This window comes from Amyelois transitella, chromosome 3, assembly GCF_032362555.1.
Source record: "Amyelois transitella isolate CPQ chromosome 3, ilAmyTran1.1, whole genome shotgun sequence".
NCBI lineage: Eukaryota > Metazoa > Arthropoda > Insecta > Lepidoptera > Pyralidae > Amyelois > Amyelois transitella.
Window position 1 is genome coordinate 12,200,269 of NC_083506.1, and position 19,738 is coordinate 12,220,006.

Consider the following 19,738-nt stretch of genomic DNA (forward strand, 5'->3'; position numbering starts at 1 on the left):
TTCTCTGCCAGTCGAACCTTTGGACCAAACTGAGATGGATGTACGGCTGGTATAAATTTGTACATAAATAATAGCGTAGCGTATCTACGGTACAATAATTCTACATGGTAACTATATGTTTAAAAAATACCTATTTTGGTCAGTATAATAAACATTACAATAATTCTTATAGGACTTATCACTGAAAGCGATAGCAGTAAAAATCGGGCAACATATTTTTATTTGGGAGAATTATAAAGAAAGCAAACAGTAGCAGGTGGTGCACAGACATGATAATATTACAATAAAATAATAAAGAGGTAGAAACGTGAATAAAAAAATAATTAAATAACAAACGTGATAATGGTATTGAAGTCCGACTCGCACTTAGTTGTTTTTTTTATTAATATTTTGCCGCTGTTTTTAAGACTTGTCGCATTAAGTACATTAAGGTTAAAAATAAAAAAACTTAAGAACTTATCTCATTTTATCATCTTTGTCTAACATGTTAAGTCGAAACATGTCCAAAATGGTGATTTATAGTAAAATGCACTTCGGAATCAAAGGAACCTTAATCTTCAGGATCCAGAAGGATGTTATGACTGTAGCAGCATAAAGCTTGTGAACTTAAACGTCGTATAATCCAAACTTCATACCTGATATTTATTATATGTTCATAGAGTTGAAATTGCTGTGTTTTAAATGATAAATGCACGAGCCTGTGCAGAGCTTAGAACGAATTCAGTTCCACTGCGGCCGCGGACAGACGCACACTGCTGCGTGACTACCGGACAATACCGCCGAAACATACCAAAAATCGCGAAGTGTTGTGAACTTTTTAATACTTGAATTGTGCATCAAATTAAACAAAACGTGCTCGACAGGATTCTGCCGAAGCCAGGTAGGTGATTGTTTTTATTTTTTAATTTATTCTTGTCGCGAATTTCGATCGGGATAACAGCTATCTGGAAATAAAGATCATTGATCCCACTTGCGAGTTAATTGTTTAATCGATACGAAATTAACTTCAATTAACCCGATTGTGTTATAATTTTGTGTACAATCAGTAAATCAACATAACTATATTACCCTTGGTTTAATAAATATATCATTCAATAAAGACAAACACGTTCATACTACCTTCACGAATCGATCATCTAAATCAACAATACTTACCTTATAGTTTTAGTACATACATACATACTTAAAATCACGCCGGAGGGGCAGGCAAAGACTACATCTTTCCACTTGCCACGATCTCTGCATACTTCTATTGCTACATCCACATTCATAACTCTTCATGCAAGCTCGGCGGTAAACAAAGAAAAAGCGTCAACAATTTAACTTTTGAGTCAGCTTGTAAAGTTCTTTTATTAGACAAAAAAAAAAGTTGAGATTAAAAGCGTGAATAATGTAAACAGTAGTATCTGGCGCATGTAAACATATCGGATGCGTTATTAATAGGGGCTTAGGGGCTCCAATGTGAGCATGTCAAGCACGGTATCACCGAGATCGGACAACGTTGTCCGTTTATGCTAAATCAGGTTCAAGGCGGCATGTGCAATTATAAAACCGGCTGAGTATCCTTGTCAGTTTTAGACCATTTTTAGCGAACGTTTATAAAAAAAAAATCTAGACTTGTACATATTGAAACCAAGATGTATGGCATATTTATAATATGTGAAATGTGCTGTCAGACTAAATTCACAATTAAGATAAGCCGATGCAGTTTTGTCTAATAGGACGTTAATAATCACGTGTCTGTAAGTTTGTAAAATGATCTGATGACAAACGACATGGGAGGAGTGGCGAGGCACAGGAGCGGCCGTGAGCGCCGGACATTATTTTTTTTTTACTTTTTACTCGGTTACCTGTTCCGAGCGGGTATCGTATGGGCAGGTTAGCTGAACAAGTGTAGCCAGGGGTACCCAACATTTCGTATTGTTTCCTTAGTCTAAACCGGAGATAAGCAGCTTTGCGATTTTTTAACGCTTTAATAAGTACCTCGAAATTAGATAATGGTGACGTTAACATTTATCATCGTGGTATTATAGGTCAGTTCTAGTTTTTATAGCTTGTTGGTGATTACACCCGATAATGTACGTAATATTCTATTGTGCCCTTTGCCCTAAAAGCAAGTAGTTACAATCTCATCGGTACGATGCCAAAACTAGTCCGAAAATTCCCTGTAAAACATTCAAATGCAACTGCAGATTTTCAAACAATCTTATTTTGTATGCTACGGAACACGGGGTAGTCTTCATTTAAAATTTGCTGTAAATCCAATGGTTGAAAATCTAATGAGTATTGTGTCGTCTGCCCCGCCGTCTCGTACATCCTGCGGCCGCGATAAACGGTCCGAGTGCGAATGACCGACTGCACTTTTGCAAAACCCATGCCTAATGTTGCATTTATTTTTAAGTAATTTATTTGACGTCAACCAAGTTGTTAAACCATACGACAATTATTAAGCGATATAATAATATCCTATAATAATGAATAAAAATTTTGAATTTGAATTTGAATTTGCATCTTTTTATCTCGACCGCCTGGGCTGGAGACCGTTATAACCAGGCGCACACTACAGACCCAAATCGAAACAGGTCTAAGCCTTTAATTAAAACTGGTTGAATTATACCTAATCAAGTTGGTTTGGATAGTCGAAATGCCCTCAAAAGTTTTGTGATTCAGAATATATATTTTCAAAATTGGATACAAGGTATCACTTATTGACTTAACATCACTTAAATCTAATTATGTCTCCTACCGCTTCCAAAGCGCAAGTGAAGAAGAAGCGGCGGAACAAACTATACTGCAACATTTTCACCAGATTATTCAAAAAGGAAAACCTCTAAAACATTTTAATTACCACATGGAAATACCACATACTTCTTAAACTTAAATGAGTACTATAAACTACACAGATTATTAAACCACATCGCCTATAAAACTACTAAAACTTATACTAAATACCTACCTAAATTATATCTGTTATTTTGTAGCTACATTTGCACTGGTAATTAAATAATTACTTATAATGATTGATTTGAAACATCTGCACATTGATTACTCGTCGGTTTGATTGAGTTTCATCTGACTGTTGCTTTATCATATCTAACGTTAATTTGGGGTTATCGTCGCGCCAATGTTCAATAAATAATTATAATATTAATATAGGATGTCTTGTTAAATGAGTTACATCTAAAGTTCCATGCATGAAATGGCTTTGCTATAATGAATACAAAATATATGTAGACTCATCTTATAATGAATAATGAATACAAAATATAGACTCATCTTAAGATGGATTCTTATATATTTTTAAATTTTCGTTCTATTTTCCAGTCTAGTTCAAGTCGTATTTCGAATCAAGCCGTAGGTTGAATCGGTTTACTTAATCCATATACATTATGAGATAAAAAAAAAAATTGGCGCCTGCATTTTTCTGATTAGGGTCTTGTATCAGCATGTAACAGCTACATTGACCTGTTGATTCGGCAATACAAATTATTCCTTAATTGGACGATAAGATAAAACTTCAAATAGAAAACAAGATTTTTTTCTTTATTTACGCAAATTTAATAACAAACGCGATTTCTTGTCATTTTCAAGGTTGCAACTATTGACATTATATTTTTTTGACCTATTTTATGAAACGTTAAAAATGAACACCTAAAATCTATATGTACCACTTCACATTAAAACTTACCAAAAAAATAATATATTATTATTTTTTAATCGGACGAAGCCCACAATGCAGTGATCTATAATTTGTCTACAACTAAAAATAAAAATAAAAACGTAACTACTTACTCCAAACTGTTGAGAATCCCTACAAATAGAGGCGAGTAATTTTTTTTGTTAACACCTTTTGTACGTTTAATTTGACATCGGGAGCGGGAAAAAAAGCTAGTAGACATTACTTTTGACAGGGGATATTTAATGAAGTTGTCCGTTTTTATAAGCTCCGGTCTTTTCTCACGATGATACCTGTGGAAGCACGTCCAAACGGCCCAATCAATTATGTTAACTGTGATAATTTTTGTTTTTTCTCCTCTTTTTTTTTTTTGAGCGACGACGGTCGAAACGCGTTTTGTATGGCATTCAAACAAATTATACGCCAGTTACACGGTTATTATTGTGTGTATTTTTCACGGTGTTTAACTTAACCACATTTTGAAATCTTAACATTTTATCAACAGAGGTGTCGGCAAATACAATATTAAAGCTTATTTAGGGAACAACGAAAACTTAAAGCACTTTTGTAAAAAAAAATATCAATGATCAACTCTCTAACAAAATATTTTTACGTTGCCTACATTTCTTGTTTTGTCGCGATGCAAATATATTTTCCCAAGTCAACTTACTAATGCTGTTACCTACAGTTGTAATTCAAGATAATTAATTAATGAATTAACGATTCTTCCTTTCAACTTATTCTTTTGAAAGCATGTGGCGGTCGGCGTCGACGGGCGGGCGGCTGGCGGCCGGCCTGGCGTTAGCGCTGTCGCTGGTGCTGGGGGCTGGCCGCCGCGTGCACAAGGAGCCCGAGCCGGACGCGCGGCACCACACCGACATCTCGCTGTGGATCGACGAGCGGCAAGTGCGGATGTTCAGCGGTAAGAACTAATTGTATAATTTTAGGACCAGTTGTATGACAGTGAGTAAAGATGGCTACAAGGAGCCCGAGCCCGAAGCCCGGCACCACACCGACATCTCGCTGTGGATCGACGAGCGGCAAGTGCGGATGTTCAGCGGTAAGAACTAATTGTATAATTTTAGGACCAGTTGTATGACAGTGAGTAAAGATGGCTACAAGGAGCCCGAGCCCGAAGCTCGGCACCACACCGACATCTCGCTGTGGATCGACGAGCGGCAAGTGCGGATGTTCAGCGGTAAGAACTAATTGTATAATTTTAGGACAAGTTGTATGACAGTGAGTAAAGATGGCTACAAGGAGCCCGAGCCCGAAGCTCGGCACCACACCGACATCTCGCTGTGGATCGACGAGCGGCAAGTGCGGATGTTCAGCGGTAAGGACCAGTCGATCGAACAGAAAGAAAGAGAAATAATGTAACTATGAGGAGCGAAGAAATAATGGAAAATGCAGAATCGATTATCCATAATCTATACTAATATTATAATCTATACTATACTAATATCATAAAGCTGAAGAGTTTGTTCGTTTGAACGCGCTAATCTCAGGAACTACTGGTTCGAATAGAAAAATTATTTTTGTGTTGAATAGACCATTTATCGAGGAAGGCTTTAGGCTATATAACATCACGCTGCAACTATAAGGAGCAAAGAAATAATGGGAGAATTATTCATCATTGAGGGTTTCAATGATGGCCATAATAACTATTCCACGCGGACGAAGTCGCGGGCACAGCTAGTATTGTATAATTTAAGGACAAGTCGTACGATAGTAAGTGAAGGTGATAACAAGGGCCCCAATCCCGACGCCAGACTCCACATCTATACATACATACATACATAAATAAAATCACGCCTCTTTCCCGGAGGGGTAGGCAGAGACTACCTCTTTCCACATCTATATCTACTCATATACGAGTACTACTCACTATGGATAGTGAAGCGCCAATGCGATGTTCAGCGATAAGACTTTCTGGTATATTTGTTTAGACATTTTTCTTTATTTGTAAGATCTTTTACCTGATTCTATTGATATCTGCAGTTGTTGTTGTTACTGGTTGACCCAGAACACGGCGATAAGCAGACTTGTCAAGTATGGACAAACATCATTATGATTACTCAAAATAAAATCACGTCTACATATATCCCTTGCGGAGTAGACAGAGCAAACAGTCATCAAAAGACTGAAAAGCCACGTACAGCTTTTTGGCTTAATGATAGTATTACAAAAAAAAAAAAATTAATTTGTAATTGAATAAAAATCTAGCCGAATTCCTTATTATATTAAATCGATGTTATTTGATCCTTACTAAATACATTCTTAAAATCAGTTTAACTTATTTGATTCTATATAAATTTCTTTTGCAGGTTTATCGATGAAAATATTCGCAATAATGGACGGCAATGTGCAATCTTACATCTTAGACCCGAACTTCTCTCTCAAACTGCCCGTAATACCATCTGAAGTGGGTTACGTCAACTTCACGTGGAAGTCCAAGAAGCGATACGAATACAACTTCGAAACTCTCTCTTCGTCAGATCTCAATATAATGAAGCCGCCAGTGCTTTCTATCAAAACGAGAGGGCGAGTGCCGAAAACCCCTAAAGGTAGTTAAAAAATATAATTTAATAATGAAAATTTTATCTCGTACCTACTAGAGACACTTCGCTTCGCACGGGTAACATTTGTAGGTAAAAAACTTCTTTAGAAAACCCTCTTTCCAACGTTTAAACGGGAACGAAATCCGTCGACTTTCCGAGATTAAGTTGCGCATGCATACAGACAGGGAAAATAGGTCGACTTTATAATATGAAGTGATGATTCTTTAAATAATATTTAAAAGTACATACATAAATCACGCCTCTTTCCCGGAGGGGTAGGCAGAGACCACATCTTTCCACTTGCCACGAACCCTGCGCACTTCTTTCGCTTCTATATCTAAAAGTCTAGGTACAAAGGGGATTTTCTCTGCCAGTCAATCGAGCGGGCGATATAGAGGGACTTAGAACTTAATTGATACCTACAAATTTGTATAATTAAGTAGTGTCTCAGACAACGTATCTATTAACACGAAGTTTGTCCCCAGAGTTCAGTATATCGCTGCCTTGCATGGGTAATGTTAGTGGGGTGGCGACATTCGGCATCAGCCTTGAGCTGAAGACCGTTCACAACAATATGTCTCTAAAAGGTACCCCCTTGAGGTTAAACCTAAAGAAGGAATGCGCACAGAGAGGTGTGTATTTAGAAAGGACAGGTATAGTATCGCCAAACGCATTTTTAACACTTACGCGCCTGTGTTTTTGTTTGTTTCAATTTAAAAAAAATAAAATTAAGAAAAACCACAGACACATTACATTACCATAAACACAGGTGGAGGTTGATTTATTATCTATAGGACATTCATTGTCATAGATATACATATCTATTATTTTTTGTAACACCCCAAAATACCATCAATTGGGAGGAAATAAAAGAAAAATATATTGTTGTAAAAATCTTTCCAACATATTTTACCATTCAGAAGTTTACATAACTCGTTTTAAAACTAACAATGAAACTTTCAAAAACACAGACACAACGCTTACTGATACATTTTTTAATGGAACACTGAACTGTGTATAAAATCATATATTGATGCCCAGCTTATTAATGTGATTCATGCTTTTCTGTTTCATACAAACGAATCCATACAACCGACGAGCCGGGTCGGAACTAAAACATTGCATTTCATTTGTTTCCGTTGAGCTTTGCTACTAATAACCCATATCTGTGAACCGCCATGTCATACCATGTCATTTAAAGAATACAAAAATTACTTTATATTGAGAAATACTAAGACAAAATCACAATATTTATCACATCTTATGTACTTAACTTTGTTTTTTGATAAATGAGTGCGTAATAAAATGCAACACAGCCGAAAATGACACACTTACCTGCGTATTAAATAGAGAACTATCTATACTATCTATACTAATATTATAAAGCTGAAGAGTTTGTTTGTTTGAACGCGCTAATCTCAGGAACTACTGGTTCGAATTGAAAAATTCGTTTCGTGTTGAATAGACCATTTATCAAGGAAGGCTTTAGGCTATATTACATCATGCTGCAACTATGAGGAGCGAAGAAATAATGGAAAATGCAGAATCGATTCTCCATAATCTATACTTACTACTATTACTATTACTTACTATTATAAAGCTGAAGAGTTTGTTTGTTTGAACGTGCTAATCTCAGGAACTACCGGTTCGAATTGAAAAATTCTTTTTGCGTTGAATAGACCATTATTGAGGAAGGCTTTAGGCTATATGACATCACGCTACAAGGAGCAAAGAAATAATGGAAAATGTGAAAAAAAAACAAGGAAAATTATTCATCCGGACAAAGTCGCAGGCACAGCTAGTATACCAATATTGATGGTTGTGTTGCTTTAACAATACGTCATTCGGCCTTTATACATGCATTGTAATAAGGTTTATGAGTTAGACATAACATGGTCGTAAATAAGCTGCTCAATAGACTAGGGAATACCAACTGTAATACTTACTACTATGCTGTAGAAATCTTAAATGCTGGTAACATTAGATAAAGTAACAATCCGTTATTTATATTATAAAGTCTGTCTGTCTGTTCCGCTGGACCGATTAGATTAAAATTTGGTATGCTCATAGTTGAAAATCCACGTTCTAACGTAGGACGGCAACATTTTTAGAAATTCCCACAGGAACGGTTAATATTGGGAGTTAACGGGCGGAGCCGCGGGCGTTCGCTAGTTTGTAATATCGCACGTTCACAAAATTAAAGAGTTAAGTTGCACATCAATTTGCAGAGACTTATTGAAAAAACAATCGCGACCGTCATTTACTTTACACTCAGAGAATGACAAATAATGTGCACAATGATTGACATACGTCAAATCGCTGAAACTAATAAATTATACAAGAAAAAAAATAGCTCACGCCAAACATACTTGCCAATTTGTACACGAAGCGAACGAACATTTGAAGCAAAATCGCATTATGAGCAGTAAGAGATCATTATGTGAAATACACGAGTTTTTAACAACCCATTCGACATTGACATGGGGTTCACAGCACTTGTATGTTTGTATGTGCCGTGAAGCCTGGCTTTTAATTCAGGCGATTAACAATGCATTGTTTTTTCTGGGCTGCCCGAGCTCTGGCTGGCTGAAGTGCGGTGCCTCTGCTCACAGTATTTGTGTTTTAGGTTGGTACAACTGCTTGCTTTTTTCCAATCTTCTTAAGACTCCGTTGTAAGCTTAAGTTAAGTATACTATAGCTATCCAAAATCAGTATAAAATCGGGTAACGGCCTCTGTGGCGCATCGGTAGTGCGCTTGTCTTGTGACGCCGGAGGTCCCGAGTTCGAATCCCGGCCAGGGTTTGATGAGAAACGAACTTTCCTTAACTGTCCTGGTATGTTTATCATAAAATAAAGTATCGTTGAGTTAGTATCTAGTAACAAAAGTCTTGAACTTTCTTCGAGGCTAACACAATCTGTCCCGTATATATTTATCTAAATATTTATAAAATATATGTACTTTCATTTTCAAATAATACATCGCATTCACATGCGTATATCACGTAATCACTAACAAAATAAACTTCAGCATGGCTCATTGATGGCATTTTGATTCTATTAGTCAGGTTCCTAGCCCATCGCCTAAAAGAAGAATCTCAAGTTTATTACACTTTTACTCGATAAGACTTATACAATATATCCTTATATCAATACATTATTTGTTAAATCAAATATAAACACGAGGTAAAAATTTCCTGAAATAGTTTCCTTAAATCATATCAATATGTAGTTTACTTAAGTAAAACACACTTTACTCCACTTTGGTAATATTAAATCGTAAAAACTTTTAAAAATAAAATTACACTTGAAGCCTACAGGAAGACGTTAAAATCTTCAATGGCAATCTTAAAGCAATACTGATTTTCAATGACCATTTTGTCATAACATTGCCATTTTGTATTAATGGCGAGGCTTAATTGTTTTTTAAGTCATGTTAAAATTGCGTTTGTGTTTTTATTTGATCTTTTGCATGGTAAATTTTTTATTGAATTTGAAATTAATTAAAGTACAAAAGTCTTTTTGATGAAACATTAAAATAAATCCTAATAAAAAGAAATAACTAAACGTTATCACATGAGTAACAATCGTCTGCCCCCGTAGCGCGTTACGCACGACGCCATCTTTAAAACTATCGCTGTTTCGCTTTTAACTATGACGTGAAACGGGACGGCGATAGGTTTTTCGCGCGAAAACAACGGCTACGCTCCGTGCCACGCAATATTATCAGATTACTTAATTTTACCTTCAAATTTTTCAATCAATTTAACCAACTTTCAAAAACGAATTCCAGGACCCGATCCCGAGTGCGACAAGAAATGTGCGAACCAGGGTTGGTGCAATCACGAGAAGATTTGCCAATGCCCCGAAGGATATATGGGGCAGCATTGTAAGACGGCGCTGTGCTACCCGCAATGTATGAACGGCGGGAATTGTACCGCGCCGGGGGTGTGTTCGTGTCCGCCGGGTTACCAGGGCCGGAATTGCGAAGGGGGTAAGGTATTTTATTGATGTAAGTACACATAATAAGTTCACGTGGAATATCATTGTAAGACTGCGCTGTGCTAGACGTTACAAAATGAACAAGGTAATTGTTTTAATTGCGAATGAGGTAACGTGCCTATTTATGTATTTATATATTTTTTTTTAACATTCCCTTAGAATTAGAAGTTAAATATTATTGTCAGTCATCGTTTAAATTTCTTACAACATTTTTATGATTAATTGGTTAAAATTAATCATAAAAATGTTGTCTCTCATCCAGATTTCTATTCTAACTTTGGATAGTTGTGAAGTTGACGTTATTGAAGAAAATGCTGCATTGCAGTTTGTTACCGTTTCTTCTACACTGACGCTCTGGAAGCGGCAATAAACTTGAATGTTGTGAAACCAAAAGATATGACAATTATTACATAATAACGAATAATTTAGAATTTCAGTCCGCAGTGTACGATCTGTTTAAAAATTCACCCTTTTTTGACAGTTTTCTACATTAGTCTCACTACCTGGGATATATCTTAGTAGTAGTCTTAGACGAGATATAACAATGAGGAGGTAAAGTACATGAACGTTACACCAACCATTTCTGTAAGAAACGAAATCTAACTACATTTAAAAACAAACCAACGGAGAAATTGCAAAAAAAATACTATATTGTTCTAACTACGACTCATTAACTATATCTTCTTGGAGATTGCGATGGCCACTTTACATCCGGCCTTGATTACTTCAGTCAGAGCTTTGTAAAATGGCGCCTGCTCAGCTCCGTGGTCTATCCCTGTAATAAGATATTTATACATACATACATATAATCGGTAGGGTGCCCGTGTGGCTCCCGGCATCAATGCACTTTTTTGCATTGGTGCCAATAGGACCACTCCATGTCTTTCCCATGGATGTCGTAAAAGGCGACTAAGGGATAGGCTTACAAACTTGGGATTCTTTTTTAGGCGATGGATTAGCAACCTGTCACTATTTAATTCTCAATTCTATCATTAAGCCAAATAGCTGAGCGTGGTCATTCAGTATTTTCAAGACTGTTGGCTCTGTCTACCCCGCAAGGGATATATGTAGACGTGACCATATGTATGTATGCCCGGTTAAAACGCGTGTTGCACATAAAAGCACCGGTTGGAGTCCCACCTCGGCCATGTACCAAAAAATATTTTCGAAGTACATTAGTTTCATTACTAACCAATGCTTATAATGAGAGAAAACATCGTGAGGAAACCTGCACATTCAGGCAACCATCATCCAATACGGGTTAGGTTCCCATGTAGAGGTCAAACGAGAGTGAAAATAACCTGACGCAACCAATCCAGGATCCATGTCCAGGCTTAACCCCGGTCTTCTCTCCAGAGTGGTGAGGATGCAACCTATCCAGGGGAAAAGACTTATTAACTGTCAAATTTACCTGTATCGTGATGCTCCTGTTCCTCATCACGGAACTTGGTGATCGTCTTCAGTATCTCCTTACCCCGGCCTTCTCTCCAGAGTGGTGAGGATGCAACCGGGACTATCCAGGGGAAAAGACTTATCAATGTCAAATTTACCTGTATCGTGATGCTCCTGTTCCTCATCACGGAACTTGGTGATCGTCTTCAGTATCTCCTTATCCCGGCCTTCTCTCCAGAGTGGTGAGGATGCAACCGTGACTATCCAGGGGAAATAGACTTATTAATGTCAAATTTACCTGTATCGTGATGCTCCTGTTCCCCATCACATCCCTTGGTGATCGTCTTCAGTATCTCCTTACCCCGGCCTTCTCTCCAGAGTGGTGAGAATGCAACCGTGACTATCTAGGGGAAAAGACTTATTAATTGTCAAATTTACCTGTATCGTGATGCTCCTGTTCCTCATCACGGAACTTGGTGATCGTCTTCAGTATCTCCCTGTCCACGTTGGGGTCCTCCATCAGGGTCCGCAGCTGGTCGTTGTAGTGGTCCACTATGACTGTCTCCACGGCTACGGTGCAGGCCATCGCCGCTTCTTTGCCTAGGAGTGCTGTGCCTGGAAATGAAGAACGGTGCTTATTATTTACTAGCTGTGCCCGCGACTTCGTCCGCGTGGTATAGTTATTTTGGGCATCATTGAAGCCTTCAAGTATGAATAATTTTCCCCGTTTTTTATTTCACATTTTCCATTATTTCTTCGCTCGTTATAGTTGCAGCGTGATTTTATATAGCCTAAAGCCTACCTCGGTAAGTGGTCTATTCAACACAAAATAATTTTTCAATTTGAACCAGTAGTTCCTGAGATTAGCGCGTTCAAACAAACAAATTTTGCTTTTAATCTGCGCTGCCTCTTTGACTTTGATTTTCCTTTTTATTTTGGTTGACTGGAAGAAATCCCGATTGGGATAAGTCCGCCATTGTACATATTCTTTTATATTCAATGACTGTTCTGATTTTGTTATATTTATTTTTATGTGCAATAAAGAGTTTACAAACAAAAAAACAAACAAATTTTTCAGTTTTATAATTTTAGTATACATTTGAATCTTTATGCCCGTAAAATGTACAATAGGTGGACTTAATGCCACAAGGATTCTCTGCCAGTCGAATCTTTGGACCAAATTAAGATGGATGTACGGGTGGTGCGATAACTGTAAGAGATAATAATAAAAATATGAAAAGGTTACTTAATACACTTACATATAATACATTTACATACATAAGTGTGACTAGAGATATATACTCCATACATATACATAAGTTGGATGATTGTGTAGAGCTCAAGAAAATTATCAAAAAGAAGATTATGGACTTGCTCCCCGAATGCAAATATTTTACTCAAAAAAGAATTTTGCCTCATCAAAACACACCCTTAGTTTGATAAGTTCATCTGTTTTTCTAACGAGAATCATAATCTTAGGACACTTCTCAGTAAAACTATATTTTTAAGGGTTTATGACCCTGATAAAAGCTCACCAGCGCCAAGCGCGAATCCGGCCACATTCCACAACGGCGTAAGCACCGTCGGCCTCACTCTATACTCGTTGATCAACTGCTCGAACCGCTCTCTATGCTTTATCTCCTGCTCCCACATGTGCTTGATTGTGGGGCCGTCCGCCGTGTTGCCCAGTACCGCCATCTGTCCGGCGTAAATGCGATCAGCGCCCAATTCGCCCGCGTGGTCCACTCGGATTATCTTGTCCAGCTGGAAAAATTAAATTTGTAGTTATTTGAAGCGCGTTAGAACAGTGTGTGTGTAAACTTTTTTAACTGAATCACAGGATTATCCATACTAATCCACGCTAATAATAATGAGAAAAGATTTTTATGTTTGTAATGAATACACTCAAAACTATTGGCACTCCGGGATAAAAAGTACCTAGCCTATATATTATTCTGGGTCTTCAGCTACCTACATACCAAATTTCGTAATCGGTTCAGTAGTTTTTGCGTGAAAGAGTAACAAACATCCACACTGACATACTCACAAACTTTCGCATTTATAATATTAGTTAGTAGGATATACAGATAATTAGTATTAACCTTTAAGTAAAGTTTATTTCTCGCGTTAAACCACAAAGATGTGGTAGAAATAGCAGATCTCTCTCTTTCTTTGCGTGTTCCCAGTTGCACCCTCGGACACTTGTTTTGAGGAGCCCAGGGTTCGCTTAAAAGAAAACGACGTTAATTACAAAAGTAGATATTATAAAAAAAAGCGGTGAAATATTTAATCTATAACAGTTGATAAATGGGTAAAAAAATGCTGTCGAATTGAGACCCCCTTTTTTAAGACGGGTAAGAACTTAACTAATCTTTCGAATTCATATCTCAGAAACTCCCAAAAGGAAAAAAATTTTAACTGAGCCCGTCAGTATGTTATACTTACATGTGGATTCTTGTTCCAACTGGGCATTTTGTGTGCTTGCCTAACTTGACACAACAACGCTGGTCTTCGAATCATTTTGGGTTATTCTGTAACAAAAATAAGCAAACTTTATAAAAAAAACAACTTGAGAAAACTTTCGTTATAAATATTAATACAATTTCTCTTCTTTGACAAAACCATCAAAATTGATTTTCAGAAAGGTTACAAGTAGAATCACCAAATAAATTAATTTTGTTTTTGATACAAAATTTCTGTGAATGTTTCTTAAATCATTACATAATAGTTGTAAAGCAATAAAAATAATCAAATTACGGACGTCCTGGCAAAGGGTCAAGTCAAGAGTACCCGAAACCGCCGAGCTTGCATGAAGAGAGTTATGAATGTGGATGAAGCGAAGGAAGTATGCAGTATGCTGTTACATACATATTTTTAACACAATAAAAAAGTGGTATATACCAAAACCTGAATGTCTTATTTTAGCCTATACCGCCCCACTGATGGGCCAGCCTGGCTGAATGTCTTCTTATTAATTCATTTTTGTTTCAGGTTTATGTTCTCAGAAGTGTCTGAATGGCGGGAAGTGCATTCAGAAGGACATGTGTCAGTGTACAAAGGGTTACTATGGGTTAAGGTGTGAATTTTGTAAGTATATTAGCGAATTATCTGTTAGCTATATCTGTGAAGAGTAAATATTACGTAGGAGCCTGTGTAAAGTGAAATACATTAAATTGTAAAGTCGGGGCCACATAAACCTCCAACTGACTGCGACATCTTTACGAACTTGAACAGTCGATCTCTTCTTATTGATTTGTGTGCCGTGTGGTTCCCGACGTAGGAAATTAGCGCCATTTCTGTTCAACTCTCTCTAAGAATAAAGGACTTAATGTAAAGGCTAACGGTAGCTACACTTCGGGTTCGCTTTCGCGCAAATGTTTAAAGCGTTGTTGTGATATCTTACTGTATATAGGTAAAAGGCATCCCGTACCTCTCATTTATAAACGTCAAGCAGAATTGCCACCCACTCAAAAAGTTTTGGATTCCCCACCACCTATCTAGTGAAGTATATCTATAAGTATAAATTAATTTATTATTTCAGCAAAATGCGTGATCCCCTGCCTGAACGGGGGCCGCTGTAAAGGTATAAACAAATGCCGGTGCCCGCTTCGCTTCGCGGGGAACCACTGCGAGGTGGCGCTGCGGGGGGGCGAGTGTACTCGCACGTGCCGCCACGGCGTGTGCGCGGGCGGCGTGTGCGAGTGCGAGCCGGGCTGGCGGGGGAAGAACTGCAGGCGGCCTTACGGTAACACATACAGCTGTGCTGCTCTATACAGGGCGAGCGCTGCGAGTGGCGAGTGTACTCGCACGTGCCGCCACGGCGTGTGCGCGGGCGGCGTGTGCGAGTGCGAGCCGGGCTGGCGGGGGAAGAACTGCAGGCGGCCTTACGGTAACACATACAGCTGTGCTGCTCTATACAGGGCGAGCGCTGCGAGTGGCGAGTGTACTCGCACGTGCCGCCACGGCGTGTGCGCGGGCGGCGTGTGCGAGTGCGAGCCGGGCTGGCGGGGGAAGAACTGCAGGCGGCCTTACGGTAACACATACAGCTGTGCTGCTCTATACAGGGCGAGCGCTGCGAGTGGCGAGTGTACTCGCACGTGCCGCCACGGCGTGTGCGCGGGCGGCGTGTGCGAGTGCGAGCCGGGCTGGCGGGGGAAGAACTGCAGGCGGCCTTACGGTAACACATACAGCTGTGCTGCTCTATACAGGGCGAGCGCTGCGAGTGGCGAGTGTACTCGCACGTGGCGCCACGGCGTGTGCGCGGGCGGCGTGTGCGAGTGCGAGCCGGGCTGGCGGGGGAAGAACTGCAGGCGGCCTTACGGTAACACATACAGCTGTGCTGCTCTATACAGGGCGAGCGCTGCGAGTGGCGAGTGTACTCGCACGTGCCGCCACGGCGTGTGCGCGGGCGGCGTGTGCGAGTGCGAGCCGGGCTGGCGGGGGAAGAACTGCAGGCGGCCTTACGGTAACACATACAGCTGTGCTGCTCTATACAGGGCGAGCGCTGCGAGTGGCGAGTGTACTCGCACGTGCCGCCACGGCGTGTGCGCGGGCGGCGTGTGCGAGTGCGAGCCGGGCTGGCGGGGGAAGAACTGCAGGCGGCCTTACGGTAACACATACAGCTGTGCTGCTCTATACAGGGCGAGCGCTGCGAGTGGCGAGTGTACTCGCACGTGCCGCCACGGCGTGTGCGCGGGCGGCGTGTGCGAGTGCGAGCCGGGCTGGCGGGGGAAGAACTGCAGGCGGCCTTACGGTAACACATACAGCTGTGCTGCTCTATACAGGGCGAGCGCTGCGAGTGGCGAGTGTACTCGCACGTGCCGCCACGGCGTGTGCGCGGGCGGCGTGTGCGAGTGCGAGCCGGGCTGGCGGGGGAAGAACTGCAGGCGGCCTTACGGTAACACATACAGCTGTGCTGCTCTATACAGGGCGAGCGCTGCGAGTGGCGAGTGTACTCGCACGTGCCGCCACGGCGTGTGCGCGGGCGGCGTGTGCGAGTGCGAGCCGGGCTGGCGGGGGAAGAACTGCAGGCGGCCTTACGGTAACACATACAGCTGTGCTGCTCTATACAGGGCGAGCGCTGCGAGTGGCGAGTGTACTCGCACGTGCCGCCACGGCGTGTGCGCGGGCGGCGTGTGCGAGTGCGAGCCGGGCTGGCGGGGGAAGAACTGCAGGCGGCCTTACGGTAACACATACAGCTGTGCTGCTCTATACAGGGCGAGCGCTGCGAGTGGCGAGTGTACTCGCACGTGCCGCCACGGCGTGTGCGCGGGCGGCGTGTGCGAGTGCGAGCCGGGCTGGCGGGGGAAGAACTGCAGGCGGCCTTACGGTAACACATACAGCTGTGCTGCTCTATACAGGGCGAGCGCTGCGAGTGGCGAGTGTACTCGCACGTGCCGCCACGGCGTGTGCGCGGGCGGCGTGTGCGAGTGCGAGCCGGGCTGGCGGGGGAAGAACTGCAGGCGGCCTTACGGTAACACATACAGCTGTGCTGCTCTATACAGGGCGAGCGCTGCGAGTGGCGAGTGTACTCGCACGTGCCGCCACGGCGTGTGCGCGGGCGGCGTGTGCGAGTGCGAGCCGGGCTGGCGGGGGAAGAACTGCAGGCGGCCTTACGGTAACACATACAGCTGTGCTGCTCTATACAGGGCGAGCGCTGCGAGTGGCGAGTGTACTCGCACGTGCCGCCACGGCGTGTGCGCGGGCGGCGTGTGCGAGTGCGAGCCGGGCTGGCGGGGGAAGAACTGCAGGCGGCCTTACGGTAACACATACAGCTGTGCTGCTCTATACAGGGCGAGCGCTGCGAGTGGCGAGTGTACTCGCACGTGGCGCCACGGCGTGTGCGCGGGCGGCGTGTGCGAGTGCGAGCCGGGCTGGCGGGGGAAGAACTGCAGGCGGCCTTACGGTAACACATACAGCTGTGCTGCTCTATACAGGGCGAGCGCTGCGAGTGGCGAGTGTACTCGCACGTGGCGCCACGGCGTGTGCGCGGGCGGCGTGTGCGAGTGCGAGCCGGGCTGGCGGGGGAAGAACTGCAGGCGGCCTTACGGTAACACATACAGCTGTGCTGCTCTATACAGGGCGAGCGCTGCGAGTGGCGAGTGTACTCGCACGTGCCGACACATGTGGAGTGTGACGTGTCAAAAGAGAGATATTATAGGCTAGGTTACAATTTAACACAATCCTGCATAAAATAACTTATCACTATAATCAGGAACCTGCTGTAGAAGAAGTGGTGAAACTTTGTAATACTTTCATTTAATATTTATCTATCTAAAAGCTGACAGCTGGTTTACGAAACTTTAAATTTGTATATTTTAAATTTTTTTAAACCCAATTACATATGTTTATTTTGTTTCCAGCTTCATCTGAAGAATCCAGTGAACACAGAAGGTTTTGACAAAATGATTTTCCAATGCAAGGGAAGTTGAAGACAAGCTTACTTAATAAGTGATAATGTGATTTCTTTAATTTTATTATACTTTTATGTATAATTTCTACTTCTTGTAAATGTAATATTAATAATTAGTCATTTCGATTGTAAGGATAGGTTAGACTTATAAAAAATGCAATATAATAAAAAAATACAGAGATCATACATGTTGTCCTTCATTCACCACCCTCAAAAAAGATCTGTCACTGGCATTGTAGCAGAAAAACGAATGGACTGATTTTGATGTATTTTCATTATTCAAAATCTTTATTTTTAGGATAGTTCTTATCTCTTATCATCATTGGGCTTAAACCCTTGTTGCGTCTTTTCTGACAAGTATGGGTTTAGCCTATTTATATTATATACAAACATACATAGCATATAAAAATGACAATATTCCAAGAATGTGCCCTGCATGTCCTTAACCTACACACTGAAGGACCTGTATGATGCTTCTGATAAAGCCATATTTGTGTTGACAGTCTGGTCTTAGCATATATGAGAGTCTACACCTGATGAATAAGGGTGAGTCAGTTTATTACATACATATAGTCACGTCTATATCCCTTGCAGGGTAGACGGAGTCGTGGTCAGCTGTATGGCCTTGTGATGGAATTGATATTCAAATAGTGACAGGTTGCTAACCCATCGCCTATAAGAGGAATCCTAACTTTGTAAGCCTATCCCTTAGTTCCCTTTACAGGTAATTGCATCCTTTAATTGAAGTCAGATTACAAGTTTAGTTGTAATACAGGGCTGAACATGTAACTTGAACATCAAATTTCGACTTAATGATTTTTACAGGTCAAGTGGAAAGTCAAAATTTGAGGCTTACAATTTTTTCTTAGATACAATAACCTACAAATATTGAATTAATTGGTAGGGTAGATGTATGTAGGTAAGTAAGCATTTTATGTTACTCAACAAAAATTTTCTTCCTCATCAGTGAAAAATTAATGGTTTCTGCTTTAATAGTGGAATGCCTAGGTGAACTAGGGAGACAAAAAAGTTGCCGGGGAACTCCAAAGAAACAGAAAAGACAATATTTCTATATAGATAAATTAAGTGGTTTTATGGGAGAGAAACAGATAATAATTTCTAATGAAAAGGGGAAAGGAATGTTGCCTAAAAAATGAAGATAGAACATATTAGAATACATTTCAAAAATATAATTTGGAATTCAACAACCAGGACTAAAGCAGGATGAACAATAGAATTCGGATAATTTTATCTTCGACAACCCAAACTCTACGTGACTGATACTAGATACAAATCTGATTTCAATAACTCAGCATTGTATACACTTCTCAAAACATTGTCCACTTTCACCAAAGGAAAACTTATTGACATTCCGATTAATATAGTAAAAAATATCTGGAATCCAGCGATACAATTACTTTCAATGATTAAAAAATAACATTGATAAAAAAAAATAGATTGAAATAGAAATACCTAAAAGCAAGTTGTGCATAAAGTTTGCTTCAAAGTTTTTATAATCATATGATGCATAAAACTTTACTTACGGAATAATATTTTAACACGGATTAACTTCTTATGTAAGTATATTATTGCACAATGTTATAAAATAGAAAGCATTAATATTTAGATGCACAAACAAATTTTATTTTCATCAACACAGAATGTTTACAAATTGTGAACTAAGAAAATGACATTTCT

The 19,738-nt window shown here is 40.5% G+C and overlaps 2 protein-coding genes across 2 annotated transcripts; one reads left to right on the forward strand and one right to left on the reverse strand.

Annotated features, from left to right (window-relative positions):
* Positions 1 to 741: 741 nt before the first annotated feature.
* On the forward strand, positions 742 to 18,214 carry LOC106132995 (multiple epidermal growth factor-like domains protein 11). Its single transcript, XM_060948980.1, has 8 exons — positions 742 to 880; positions 4,429 to 4,598; positions 6,004 to 6,243; positions 6,723 to 6,869; positions 10,028 to 10,228; positions 14,620 to 14,715; positions 15,170 to 17,389; positions 17,991 to 18,214. The coding sequence occupies exons 2-8, from the start codon at positions 4,430 to 4,432 to the stop codon at positions 18,026 to 18,028; spliced, it is 3,111 nt and encodes a 1,036-aa protein (XP_060804963.1). The 5' UTR covers positions 742 to 880; position 4,429; the 3' UTR covers positions 18,029 to 18,214.
* Positions 10,873 to 19,736, reverse strand: LOC106132997 (5-demethoxyubiquinone hydroxylase, mitochondrial). Its single transcript, XM_013332583.2, has 5 exons — positions 19,585 to 19,736; positions 14,074 to 14,159; positions 13,164 to 13,392; positions 12,067 to 12,243; positions 10,873 to 11,011 (listed from the first exon to the last, which is right to left on the reverse strand). Exons 2-5 carry the CDS (start codon positions 14,146 to 14,148, stop codon positions 10,911 to 10,913), a joined length of 582 nt encoding a protein of 193 aa, XP_013188037.2. The 5' UTR covers positions 14,149 to 14,159; positions 19,585 to 19,736; the 3' UTR covers positions 10,873 to 10,910.
* Between the last annotated feature and the right edge of the window lie 2 nt (positions 19,737 to 19,738).

Bases quoted from the DNA above. Each gene is read 5' to 3' on its own strand.
- LOC106132995 (XM_060948980.1), top strand. From the start codon at position 4,430: ATGTGGCGGTCGGCGTCGACGGGCGGGCGGCTGGCGGCCGGCCTGGCG. The intron at 6,870-10,027 runs GTGTGTATTTAG...AACGAATTCCAG, and splicing joins GAAGGAATGCGCACAGAGAG to GACCCGATCCCGAGTGCGAC. The intron at 17,390-17,990 runs GTAACACATACA...TTTTGTTTCCAG, and splicing joins GAACTGCAGGCGGCCTTACG to CTTCATCTGAAGAATCCAGT.
- LOC106132997 (XM_013332583.2), bottom strand. From the start codon at position 14,148: ATGATTCGAAGACCAGCGTTGTTGTGTCAAGTTAGGCAAGCACACAAA. The intron at 13,393-14,073 runs GTAAGTATAACA...TAATTTTTCCAG, and splicing joins GTTGGAACAAGAATCCACAT to CTGGACAAGATAATCCGAGT. The intron at 12,244-13,163 runs GTGAGCTTTTAT...CTTCATTTCCAG, and splicing joins CGGATTCGCGCTTGGCGCTG to GCACAGCACTCCTAGGCAAA.